The 13856-nt window shown below is 38.6% G+C and overlaps 1 protein-coding gene across 1 annotated transcript in view; it reads left to right on the plus strand.

The window, feature by feature from the left end:
• Ssh2 (slingshot protein phosphatase 2) overlaps positions 1-13856 on the plus strand; it is a 220943-nt gene that overhangs the window by 164543 nt on the left and 42544 nt on the right. Inside the window, exons 6-10 of the mRNA XM_042690953.1 lie at positions 682-750; positions 1525-1590; positions 6411-6605; positions 11864-11957; positions 12089-12217. Of these exons, the coding sequence (XP_042546887.1) occupies positions 682-750; positions 1525-1590; positions 6411-6605; positions 11864-11957; positions 12089-12217 (553 nt within the window). The remainder of the gene's footprint in view (positions 1-681; positions 751-1524; positions 1591-6410; positions 6606-11863; positions 11958-12088; positions 12218-13856) is intronic.

The following is a 13856-nucleotide window of genomic DNA, read 5'->3' on the forward strand; positions in this document are numbered from 1 at the left end:
AGGAGGATCAGTAGTTTGAAGCCATCATGAACTAGATATAGTAAAACTTTATCTCAAAAGGATATAGAGGGAGGGAGAGAAGGAAGGTGGAAAAGGAGGGAAAAGAAAGGGATGAAGGAAGGGGAGGGTAGTACAAGGGAGAGAGGGGAGGAAGGAAAAGCTAAGCACTGTTTTGTTTAAGTTGTATTGTTTATTTCATCTAAGTTGGTTACAGCCATTAACAATTGCTTGTTTACATTTTTAATTTCCTTTTATAGACTTCTGATTGTGTTCTGGTGCTCAATAAATGTATTTAAACCTCAGCAACAAGCAGTAGTTCTTGACATTAGAAATAATCCTTGAAAGTGAGTTTCATTCTCTATCTTGTGTTAATATACCTACAAGCAAGTCTGTATTAATCACCTGGAGTATTTTTTAGATAGTAGTCATTTACAAGACAGGATATAGAAAGCGCAATCATTATGTTTCTTTGCTAAACATACAAGGAACTTCCTAAATAATCTATTAAACAGTTGTTTAGGACTTACATGAACTAAGAATGATATGATGGAAGTTTACCCACTCTAGTATTTGTGCCATACTTTCTAGCTGAGGCATTTATCCTTTGTGTTGAAATTGTTAATAAAAGATTGCTTCCCAGAACAACAGGAAGTAACTTATAGACTATTTCTTGTCTTGCAGTAGCACTTGTACCATGGGCTTAGTCCTTCCCCTTTGGAGTGACACCCTAATTCACTTGGATGGTGATGGGTAAGAAATTTCTCTTTTTATTCTCCAACAGAAAGCTGAGGGGTGGTGTTCTGTCTTAGTGACCCATTCATTCAACTGAATGGGAGGCCCAGTGTGCCCAGCCAAACTGACATGTCAGCAGCTTAGTGAGTCCTTTTAAACTCCTGTTTAGTAAAGTGGAATAAAAATACAACTTGCCAAGGTCTTTCACTTCAGTTCTTTTAGGCTGACTATGGTAGGAATCCAGACAAGGAAGTAATAGTTTGTTGGCTCACTCTTCAATCTGAGCACGTGGGAATATTGCAGTGCTCTCCCAAAGGGTGATATGTTCTGTTTCAAATAACCTCTTGTGGCTGCTGCCAGCTGTCAGCCTACAATATAACCCCTTTCCTGTGCCAGCTCCTTCCAGTGACATCCCAGCCCCTCCTCCTGCTGTTTTTTAAATGTGTCCACAAGAGACGGAGATGTTTTCTCCAGTTTATAAACTAGGGTTGGGTTTACTAAGAACCCACAAGACTTCCAAATAGAAATATAGAGCAGAACAGTTTGACTATAGCTTCTGCTGAGAAATGGTATGTAATTCCCTAACTCCACTGTGGGATTCCATTCATTTTGTCTGGTACATAAAATCAGACAATCTGTTGATGCTTTTCAGTAAAGTTCTTATACTCTATATTAAGTATTTGATTCCATCTAATGAGCCAACTGTTGATGTTGAAACTTGAAAACTTAACAACTGAAATAATCTACCCTTTTTTGTGGATTTTTAAATGTCTTGTTCTCTCTTGTCCTTAGTGGTTTCAGCGTATCAACAGATAACAGAGTTCACATATTCAAACCTGTATCTGTGCAGGCAATGTGGTAAGATGGACTTTTAATATCTACAAAACAGTACTGTTTTAAAATGTTACATTTCACTATGCAAATGTGTATGTGTATGGTTTTTTGGTGTGTTTAGGATTTTGTGATTTGTTCGTGTGACCATTACCATTAGAGATGACCTAGAAATGAAATTTTTATTGTCACAGTGGAAGGCCTTCAGTACTGGAGAACAAGTGAAATTCAGAAGTTTCTCAGACTCTGAAACATAATCACTCAGCCTGTTGGAACTGAGTTTCATAGGGATACTTACTAAGTCACTTAGCAGTCTAAGAGCCAAGTCTAGAACATCTTCTGTGTCCTTTTAAGTTCTTAGGATAATCAAGGATAGCACTGGCAAAGTTACATTAGATAGATTAAATACCAATACCCCAAAATAATATTGTTATCTTCTTATTATAGATGACAAAACTGAGGGTTTTAGAGGGATTATGTAACTGGCTTGAGAGAATCTGGTTCATTTGGACAGAATAGACTCTTGTTCTTGTTTATCTAAAAATTGATACGGTCAAGAAATAACAAGATTCTCAGATGCAAAGTCCATCCTGTAGTTAAGGGTTTAAATTTTAGTTTCTCGTTCAGCTGCCTCTTCTATAGGATAAGTCCCCAAAAGTTGTGGAATGATTAGAAGGCAAACCAAATGAGAAATTAAAGATACTTGTAGACTCCCATGGGCTGGGAAGTTGGCTTAGTGGTAGAGCACTTGCCTTGCATGCCTGAGGCCCTAGGTTCAATTCCTAAGCACCACATAAGCAAAAAGAAAAAAGCCAGAAATGGCGCTGTGGCTCAAGTGGGAGAGTGCTAGCCTTGAGCTGAAGAGCTGAGGGACAGTGCCCAGGCCCAGGGTTCAGGCCCCACGACCGGACCCAAAAAAAAAACCTTGTAGACTCCCAGGTAGGAGAAAATCTACTCCTGAATAACAGAATTGATGAGATTTAGGTGGACAGAGTCCTAAGAATCACTGAACAATTAATAGTCAAATCACTTCATGTAGTAATTGAGGTAATTTGTTTATGCCAACTAATTTAGATGTAGGGCACATAAATGGAAGTGTTTTTAGGGGAGCGTGAAGGGCAAAGCAATTTAAATAATAACTTTGGTTCAAGTATTGATGTCCTGAAGAAGGCTGATGGTCCTATTTCTTATAACTTATTGCAAAAGAACTTTTTGGTGTACCGCATGTTTGAAAGGTCATAGAGAACAAGTAGATGCTGTATAGATCAAAGCAGAATTTACGGGCTGAGGAATGGTTAAGGTGGTAGAGTGCCTGCCAAAAGAGCAAAAGGCCCTTAATACAAATGCCAGTATTGCCTGGCTACAAAGACAAAACAAAACAAAAAACACTTTAGACTGTATGCTTCCTTCACAAGAAAGTAATATAACCTCTTGTTCCTATGTGTAGCCAAGATACAGCTAGGCTGCACTTTAGGGAAGTTGCAGCAGACTCTGTGGATATGCCACAGATGAAGAATATTTCCTAGATGAAAAAAATATATATATATTGATTATCCTATATAATACATTAAACTGGCCCTTACCTTTGAATCAATGTGATGATATTTTAATTTTCTAAGCATTTGGCTTACTTTGAATAATTTTTAGGGGCTGAGAATGAGGCCTAGTGGTAAAGTGCTTGCCTAGCATACATGAAGCCCTGAGTTTGATCCCTCAATACCACATAAACAGAAAAAACTGGAAGCAGCACTGTCGCTCAAGTGGTAGAGTGCTAGCCTTGAGCAAATGAAGCTCAAGGACAGTGCCCAGGCCCTGAGTTCAAGCCCTAGGACTGGAAAAAAAAAAAAGAAAGAAAGCATTTTTAAAAATATCCTATAACTTCATTTATAAGAAAAAAATCTATTTCCCTAATAAAATGGTTTTTAAAAAGTTTTTTTTCAAATTTATGTAATATGGAATTGACAAAGATTTTAGGAACATAAATCATATAACTTGGTAGAAAATAAACTGGAAAGCTGGGTGCCAGTGGTTCAAGGCTATAATCCTAGCTATTCAGGAGGCTGAGACCTTAGGATCATGGTTCGAAACCAGCCCAGAGCAGGAAAATCCATGGGATTCTCTAATTAACCACCAGAAAACCAGAAGTGGTGCTGTGGCTCAAAGTGGTAGAGCATTAACCTTGAACAAGAGCTCATGGATGTGCCCAGGTCCTGAGTTCAAGCCCCATGACTGACAAAAAATAAACTGGAACAACCTTTCTGGAGAATTATTTTCCAATATGCATTATCACTTTGAATATCCCTTAACCTAATAATTTTATTAAGAATTTTCTCTGAGATAATAATCATGGATGTGTGCAAGAATTTTTTTAACTATAAGAACTTATCTATGGGGCTGGGAAGGAGGCTCAGTGGTAGAGTGCTTGCCTTGCATGCATGAGGCCCTGGGTTCAATTCCTCAGCACCATTTAAGCAGAAAAGGCCAGAAGTGGCACTGTGGCTCATGTGGTAGAGGGCTAGCCTTGAGCTGAAGAGCTGAGGGACAGCACCCAGGCCCAGAGTTCAGGTCCCACGGCGACCAACAACAACAACAAAAAGAACATATCTGTGTTCTGATAAGAGCAATAAATAAAAAACAAGTAAGATGTCCATAAGATAGAAATGAGTTCTTTGGTACAACCATATTATTGAATGTTACTCAACCATTAAAGTGATCTGTTGAGGAATATTAACATGGCAATGGACTGGGGTGTAGATTAGTGGCAAAGCACTTGCAATGTTCAATCCCCAGTACTGAAAAAGAAAAGACAGAAAAAAATACAATTTATACCAAAAAAATGGGAATATGTCAGTGTCAGGATGTAAAGTAAGAGAGCAAGTTATAAATAATACACAGAATATAGCCATATCTTTGTTTATCATGAGTCTACACATAAATGATACTTTGTTCTGCTTTATTTAGGGAAATCTAGGGCTTAGTACATACTAGGCAAGTTAAAGCCCCCATCTATAAAGTTTTTCAAGTGACCATAGAAATGAAAAGGATTTGGGTTTTGTTGTTGGTGTTTGGGTTTATGTGTGTGTGTGGTATGTGTGTGGTGTGTGTGTGTGTGTGTGTGTGTGTGTGTGTGTGTGTGTGTGTGTGTGTGTGTGTGTGTGTGGTGTATGTGTATGCTGGTCCTAGGGCTTGAACTCAGAGCTTGGGCACTGTCCCTAACTTGCCTTTGCTTAAGGCTAGTGCTCTATCACTTAAGCCACAATTCCACTTCTGGCTTTTTTAGTCATTTTTATTGGAAATTATGAGATTGGAATCTTATGGACTTTCCTGCCCAGACTGGCTTTGAACTTCAATGCTCAGATCTCAACTTCCTGAGTAGCTAAGATTACAGGAGTGAGCCTCCAATGCCCAGCTAGAAAATGGTATTTTTAAAAAATAGATGAAAGGCTGAGTAAGGAGGCTCACCCATATAATCTTAGTGATTTAAGAGACAGAGATTAGGAGGGTTATGGTTGAAGGCATTGTAGCACATTATCCTAGCTACTCAGGAAGCCTAAGTATGGTCCATATGCCTGGGCAAAAACATGAGGTACTACTTGAAAAATAACTGTTTTAAGTGGTAGAGGGCCTATCTAGTAAGCTCAAGGTTCTGACTTCAAAGCCCAGTCCTACTTTTATAAAAGTTACAAATGGATTGGCCACAGAATTCCCTTTTATTGCCTTTTTCCTTTAGGAGAGAGACAATAATGTGTAACTATTAAGACATTTCATTTGATAGATACCCTAATTGATTTTCAGCTATGAGTTGAGCCTTCTTTTAAGCACTTGAGACACACCAGTAAACAAAATGTAGAAGGTCTTTCCTTTTGTGTAATTTCTGGTTAACCAGCTTTTCTGGTTAAGCTTTTCCAAACAGCTTTTCTGGTTAAGCTTTTCCAAAGAATATAAGCAAAAGATACTTTTCAGTTCTGTTTACCCTTCTTGAGCTTCTGAGTTCAGAGACAGAAGGTTTAATTAGTCTCAGAATAACCAGAGCTGTTCTTAGAAAGTAATCCATATACATGAATAAATAGTTTAAAGAAACCAAGAGATTAATACATCAAGAAGACATGTAATTATATGAGTATTTCCTTCACATTAAAGAATATATTTTCATGACTTAAGGACATCTATGTATGTAATCTTTATGAAGCTTCTAGAATGAGAAAATATATGATTTATCTGCTGTTACATGATTCTGTGCCATGGGAAACAAATCTTTGAATAGTTAATTATTGGGATCTTTAGTCTTCTAATGATGCTGTCACAGCATAGTTCCAACTATGCTCTATTCTTTCCTAAATTTATTTTTCACTGATGAGTTGTCAGTTTTCTTCCCCTCCCCCAACACCCTGCCTAAAGGGTTTCAGCAAATGTGTAGATAATATGGATAAATAATATGATATCATCGGGCTCAAAGAATCTCTGAAGTTCCAGGGAAGAGATTCTCTAGAGCCCAAATTCTATAGAATTTACAAATTAGAAAGTGAGATATGGCCAGGCACTGGTGGCTCACACCTGTAATGCTAGCTACTCAGGAGTCTGAAATCTGAGGCTCATGGTTCAGAGCCAGCCCAGACAGGCATGTCCATGAGACTCTTAACTCCAATTAACCACCAGAAAACCGGAAGTGGCCCTGTGGTTCAAGTGGTAGAGTGGTCACTTTGATCTCAGGGACAGTGCCCAGGCCCAGAGTTTAACCTCACAACCGACAAAAAAGAAAAGAAAAGAAAAAGAGTGGATACATGTGGAGTTTGGGCATTTGAGTAACCCACAGTTCTACAGTACTCATTTTCCAACATGTCTTTCAGGTCTGCACTACAAAGTTTACACAAGGCTTGTGAAGTGGCCAGAATGCATAACTATTACCCAGGAAGCCTGTTTCTCACCTGGGTGAGTTACTATGAGAGCCATATCAACTCAGATCAATCCTCAGTCAATGAATGGAATGCTATGCAAGATGTGCAGTCCCATCGGCCAGACTCTCCAGCTCTCTTCACAGATATGTAAGTCAGCTTGCCTAAGGATTGTGAAAAAGGCATTCTCTGTTGCTTCCTAGGCAGCATGTTCTTCCCTAATCTTTTCTTTTGGAGAATTAATCCTTCCCAGTGATAATAGTTACCATCTATAACCTCATTTCTGCCACACATAAAGAACCTAATCTATGACTGGGAATGTGGCTTAGTGGTAGAGTGCTTGCCTAGCATGCATGAAGCCCGGGGTTTGATTCCTCAGTACCACATATACAGAAAGGAAAAAAGCTAGAAGTGAAGCTGTGGCTGAAGTGGTAAAGTGCTAGCCTTGAGCAATAGAAGCTCAGGGACAGTGCCCAGGCCCTGAGTCCAAGTCCCAAGACTGGCAAAAAAAAAAAAGAAGAAGAACCACCTAATCTGTGGCACAATGAATCTCTATAACCAAGAACTACCATGCCATAAAATCTGTTACTCAGATTACACTAATTTGTCATTTGAGTTTAAAGGAATTGGGCTGAGATTTGCATTCATATACTCAATAGGCCAATTAATGGCAAGAAGCTTTTAGAAAGATATTTGTAATATATAAGAATACAAGATGTCTCTAATCAACTTTAAAGAATACCTAGAGGAATAATTTTAAACTTAATATCTCTTCAGATTTTTCTTAGAATATCTTATTATTCCAGTGTCTTACTTTGCTCTATTTTTGCCTTGTCAAATCTTTGTTAGTAAGATTTTACCAAATCTTGGGCTAGAAAGGTGATAGAGTGCTTGCCTTGCATACATGAGGCCCTGGGTTGGATTTCTCAGCACCACATAAGCAGAAAAAGTTAGAAGTGGCATTATGGCTCAAGTGGTAGAGCACTAGCCTTAAGCTGAAGAGCTGAGGGACAGTACCCAGGCCCAGAGTTCAGGCCCCATGACCTGCAAAAACAAAAAAATTTACCAAATCTCCCTGGTGTGCTGTGCATTGAATAAAGACCTAAAGTGGCACTGGTGTTTTATTTCCTTTTTAGGTCTATGTATTGAAACTTGTTGAAATTTTTGTTACCATTTTATATGGTTTTTTTTTTTTACTTAGTTCCTGCTTTGGAAATTAATCAGGATGTTTACTTTCTCTATAAATTGATCTTTCTGAACTTTCAAGATATTCAACTAGGGGGAGAAAAGTGGGTAGTAGAGCTACTTATATGACCTTACAAACAGGATTTGTCTTAAGATTCTTGAAATCAAGCCAAAATACTAAATGATTTTTTAAAGGCTTTAGATATTAGTCTAATAATGCCTTTTACTGGAAAAGGTAAAATTTCCAACTGTGTGTGAAAACAGTTTTAAAAAAAAAAAAAAGCACCTTTTCAGGGCTGGGAAGGTGGCTCAGTGGTAGGGCGCTTGCCTTGCATGCTCAAGGTTCGATTCCTCAGCACCACATAAGCAAAAAGAAAAAAGCCAGAAGTGGCACTGTGGCTCAAGTGGTAGAGCGCTAGCCTTGAGCTGAAGAGCTGAGGGACAGCGCCTAGGCCCAGAGTTCGGGCCCCATGACCAGACCCCAAAAAAATTTAAAAAATTTAAAAAATTTTTTTAAAAAAGCACCTTTTCAATAACCCTAAATCCTTTCAAGATCCCATAGTAACTAAAAATAAGAATTTGTAGAAAATGTTATTCATAATTCCATGCTTTGCAAGAATGAATGTTTCATCTAGCTCAAAAAAGTACATTCGCCTGATCCTGGTGGCTTACACCTATAATCCTAACTACTCAGAAGATTGAGACCTAAGAACCATTGTTCAAAGCCAGCCCAGGGAAGGAAGTGTGAAACTTTTTTTTTTTTTTTTTTGTCGGTGATAGAGCTTGAACTCAGGGCCTGGGTGCTGTCCCTGAGTTCTTTTTGCTCAAAGCTTCTGTTCTACCACTTTGAGCAACAGTGCTACTTCTAGATTTCTTGCAGTTAATTGGAGATAAGAGTCTCACAGACTTTTCTGTCTGGGCTGGCCTTGAACAATGATCCTCAGGTCTTAGCCTCCTGGGTAACTAGAATTACAGGGATGAGCCACCAGTGCCCAGCTTTCCTGGAAACTCTTATCTCCAGTTAACCACCAAAAAGTTGAGCTGTGCCTCAACTGTACAGAGTGGTTGAGTGCACCATGGTGGAGTGCTATCCTTGAGCAACAAAAAAACTTAAGGATGGCATCCAGGCCCTTAGTTCAAGCCCTGGGACCAGCACCAAATAAATAAATAAATAAAAGCACATTCTAGTTTTCAGGGTGATGCATGTGTAATGTTACTAAGGAGGCAGAGATGCAAAGAATTACAATTCAAGGCCAGCTTGGGAAAATAGACCCCTTCCCCCATCTCAACAAACTGAATGTGGTGATGCACATCTGTAATTCTAATTACATGGAAGATATAGCTAGAAGGATTGAAGTCCTAGTTTTAAAAAAAACGCAAAACCCAGTGCAAGGCCTGTCTCATAAAGCAAAAAAAGGTTGAGAGTGACTCAAGTGAGAGTGTTTCTAGTGTATGTGAAGCCCTGAACTCAAACCATAGTACAAAACAAAACAAAACAAAAAAAAACCCTACATTCTAAATCATACTTACTTGAGACAGAAAAAATACTATCAACCACCTAGGGCAGAAAAGTCCACAAGACTCCATCTCTATCTTCCAGCTTCAGTAACTAGCAAAAAGCCAAGTGGAGGTATGACTCAAATGGCAAACCATCAACTAAGCAAGCCAGCTAAGTAAGCATGTGCCTTGAGTTCAAACTACTACAAGAATGTACTACTACAGTACAGAGGGTAAATGGGGATAGGAAGCTTGGGTAAGAATTTTATTCTTGTCAAGACAAGGCTACCTTTCTGACTGATGGAGAGATGGTATAGGTATTAACTATATTCTGCAGGGTTTATGAGAAACTAAGAGAGCTAAGTGATATGGAGCTCCACAGTTGTGGAGTTAGAGCATCTATCTTTGGAGATTACTGAAGCTATTTTTACCATCAGTGATAAGGCTGTAGGCAGCCAAGGACAGGCAGGATGCCCAAAGGCTTATTAGTCCATTTCCATCTCCAAATAAGGAGGTACAGAGCACATACCTTTCTTGAGTAGGTAGCAGAGGAAAGATGAAGCAGGAAGTATTATCCACTTCCTTCAAATTCTGTACAATATAAAATAATGCTGTTATTACAGGAAACATCCAGTTACATTAAACTAATACCTGTCCAGTAATTAAAGAGTAACTAGTTTGATTTCATATTTAAGTTCCAAGGTCTATTTATTTATTTATTTTATTGTGCTGGTCCTGGGGCTTTAACTTGGGGCCTGGGTGCTGTCCCTGAGTTTCTCTGCTCAAGGGTGGCACTCTACCAGTTGAACCATAGTCCCACTTCAACTTTTCTGATGGTTTACCTGGAGGCAAGATTCTCACAGACTTTCCTGTCTGGGCTGGCTTCAAACTGCAATCCTCAGATCTCAGCCTCCTGAGTAGCTAGGATTATAAGTGTACCTGTAATTACATCAGTGTTTGATGTGGTAATTTTATTTTTAAGAGAGTCAGAAAACTCAATCCTGTAGGTAGAGTATTAGGCTTGTCTTAGCTTTCTGATTTTACTGCCAGTATATGTAAGCATTAGTACTCTTTAAAGATTTGTTATCTTCATAATGAAGATAGAAATTTCAAAGACCAATATGTTCTATAATTCCAGCACTTGTGAGGCAGAGACAGGTGATTTTTTTTTCTTCCACATCAACCAGGATTAATCACATGTCGATGGCCAAGGGAATCATTGTTACTATTAAAATAGTAATCTCTGGGGGCTGGGAAGGTGGCTCAGTGGTAGAGCGCATGCCTTGCATGCATGAGGCCCTGGGTTCAATTCCTCAGCACCACATAAGCAAAAGGAAAAAAGCCAGAAGTGACGCTGTGGCTCAAGTGGTAGAGCACTAGCCTTGAGCTGAAGAGCTGAGGGACAGCGCCCAGGCCCAGAGTTCAGGCCCCACGACCAGACCCAAAAAAAATAAAAATAAAAATAAAGAAGTATACTCAGTTCACAATAGCCAAGATATGGAAACAACCCAGATGCCCCACTACAGATGAATAGATCCAAAAATTGTGGTACCTTTATCCAATGGAATATTACGCAGCCATTAAAAAGAACAAAATAATGCCATTCACAGGGAAATGGATGGAAATAGAACAAATCCTGTTAGGTGAAATAAGCCAAGATCAGATAGACTAAAGTCTCCCTGATATGTAAATGTTAAATTCAAAATGCAAGGAGATATGACCAAGTAAACAGGACTCAAGAAACAAAAGACCTCTTCTTTTTTTTTGGTCATGGGACTTGAACTCTGGGCCTGGACGTTGTCCTTGAGCTCTTCAGCTCAAGGCTAGTATCATATCCCACAATGCTGTGAAATTTGTAGAATTTATGGAATCACTTTAATCTCAATAAAGAAGAACTATCCTTGGTATACCCAACTTGTCTTTTATTCCTTAATGGGTCTATATATATGAATGTATTTAAGGGCTTTTAAACACATACAACCTTTCCGTTAATCATTTCTATTTATTTACATCCTCAACATTCTGAAAATAAACATTTTTTTGCCAGTCCTGGAGCTTGAACTCTGGGCCTGGATGCTGTCCCTGAGCTGCTTTTGCCCAGGGCTAGTGCTCTACCACGTGAGCAACGCCTAACTTTTTCTGAGTAGTTTATTGGGAGATAAGAGTCTTGTGGACTTTCCTGCCTGGGCTGGCTGTGAACCATGATCCACAGATCTCATCTTCCTGAGTAGCTATGATTACAGGCTTGAGCCATCAGCATCCAACTGAAAATAAATTTTTTAAAAGTAAAAAAACAAAAAATGACTCTACTGAACTTTGAACTCTCGGCCTTTTGTGCTTACTAAGCAGGTACTCTTGCAGGATACTTGGGCCTGAACTCAAGGCCTTGCACTCTTGCTGCTTTGTCACTCTACAACTTGAGCCATAACTCCACTTCTGATAATTACTGGTTAATTGGAGATAAGAGACTCAAGGACTTTCCTGTCTACGCTGGCTTTGAACCAAGATCCTCAGATGTCATCCTCCTAAATAGCTAAGATTACAGGTGTGAGCCACCTGTACCTTGTTTCTAAAAATAAAATTTCTATTTGTAATGCCTCCACAATATAAAGTTAAGCAAAATAGAGGTAAAACTTGCCAATTTGGAAACATAAACAAATGTTATATTCATTAATGTAAATCAAATTCCTGCTTAAGAAAAATTACTACTTCTTTCTTGTTCTCAGACCAACTGAACGTGAGCGAACAGAAAGGCTAATTAAATCCAAATTAAGGGAGATCATGATGCAGAAAGATTTGGAGAATATCACATCCAAAGAGGTAAGAGATATTGAGTCTGCTTTGGTCCAAGGCTAGGAGTGTGATAACAATAGGTATGGGGCTAGAAATAGTACACAGTTGAAAGTGAAGATCTTCACAGAGATTAGTAAAATATGTCATCTTTGTTTCAGATACGAACAGAGTTGGAAATGCAAATGGTTTGCAATTTGAGAGAATTCAAAGAATTTATTGATAATGAAATGATAGTGATCCTTGGTCAGATGGATAGTCCTACACAGATATTTGAGCATGTGTTCCTGGTAAGTTTTAGAGCCATATTAAATGGTGTGTTGAAACAAGCCTACGTGGACTGGGGGTAAGGAAACAATTATTAAGTCTTTCAAGTCTGCCAGATGTGTCTAAGGTCTGATATATTTGAACAGAGCAGGTGGGCACTACTTATATCTGAGAGACTATTGTACTTACTTTTTTGTAGTCCTAAAGATTGAACCCAGGGCCTTGCATATGTTAAGCACATGTTTTACCACTGAACTATATTCCTAGACCTGGACTTTTACACAGAAAGTATTGTAGCTACATTTTGAGTTGCATGAATATTTTTCATAATTACCATAATCTCAACTAGGAAAAATTATCCCTTATGGTTTCTGAACATTCAGAGACCTATAACTAATTATAGGAGACTTCCCTGATGGATTAGGAAAGCCTCTAATTTCCTAAAGTCTATTTTTGTGCTAAATGTTAGAATTCTAATTTTCATCTGTACAAAATTAACGAAGATAACTAAAATCAATGAAGAGGAGCTAGGCACTGGTGGCTCACATTTTAATCCCAGCTACTCAGGAGGCTGAGATTTGAGGGTTGCAGTTCAAAGCCAGCCCATCAAGAAAGTCTGTGAGGCTCTTAACATCCAGTTAAGTACCAAAAAGCCAGAGGAGAGCTATGGCTCAATTGTAGAGCAAAAAGCTCAGGGACAGTTCCTAGGCCCTGAGTTAAAGCCCAGGACCAGCACCAAAAAAAAAAAATGTAAAAACTCATTTTATTTCCACTTCTGACACATTTTGACCAAAATGTTAACAACTAAATAAATTAGTTTGATTTTCACTTCCTTTCTCTTGTGTGAGAACATTTGTAAACTGTGAAATGATTAGAAGCTGGGAAACAGGAGAGAAGAGGACTAAATACATGGGAATTGACTCAACTCACCTTGAACACTCAAGAATTTATTTCACCAGGCAGACAGGCTTTGTGTCATTGAAAGTCTGTGCCCTGAGTTAATCTGTTGACTCTCTAGAGCTTGTGTGTCTCTAGAGTGATTCATAGTAGACCATAGCTATGAAATTACTCATGAAAAGTTGTGAGCTGGCAGGGGAACTTCTTTTCCAGTGCTTTAATGTAGCCAAAATGTGTTGCCATTTCTGGATGCAGATTATACTGACCTTTTCTATGAACAAAGCACCTGTTTTTGTTTTTTTCTGTATATTTCCATTAAGGCCCAAACATAAACTTAATATTGTTAGAAAGAATCTATGTTGCTTATTAGAAAAACATAAAAAAAAATATCCAGTGGCCCATTTTCATTCTAAATGTGAAATGTGACTTAGGAGCCACTCATTCACATGTCTCCATAAAACCTAATTTTATGACAGGCAAACTCCAGTAAACAAGAGGAATTTGCTAGCAAAGCACAAATAGCTTGTGGCTATAGTCCTAGCTAATCAGGAAGCTGAGATCTGAGAATCTCAGTTTGAAACCAGCGCAAACAGACAAATCCTCAAGATTCTTCTCTTCTCTCTCTCTTTTTTTATTTTTTTTGGTCAGTTGTAGGGCTTGAACTCTGGGCTTGGGCACTGTCCCTGTGCTCTTCAGTTCAAGGTGAGCACTCTACTACTTGAGCCACAGCATCACTTCTGGTTTTCTTAGTGGTTTATTGGAGAT

This window comes from Dipodomys spectabilis, unplaced genomic scaffold (assembly GCF_019054845.1).
Source record: "Dipodomys spectabilis isolate Male_0828 unplaced genomic scaffold, ASM1905484v1 ptg000004l, whole genome shotgun sequence".
Lineage (NCBI taxonomy): Eukaryota > Metazoa > Chordata > Mammalia > Rodentia > Heteromyidae > Dipodomys > Dipodomys spectabilis.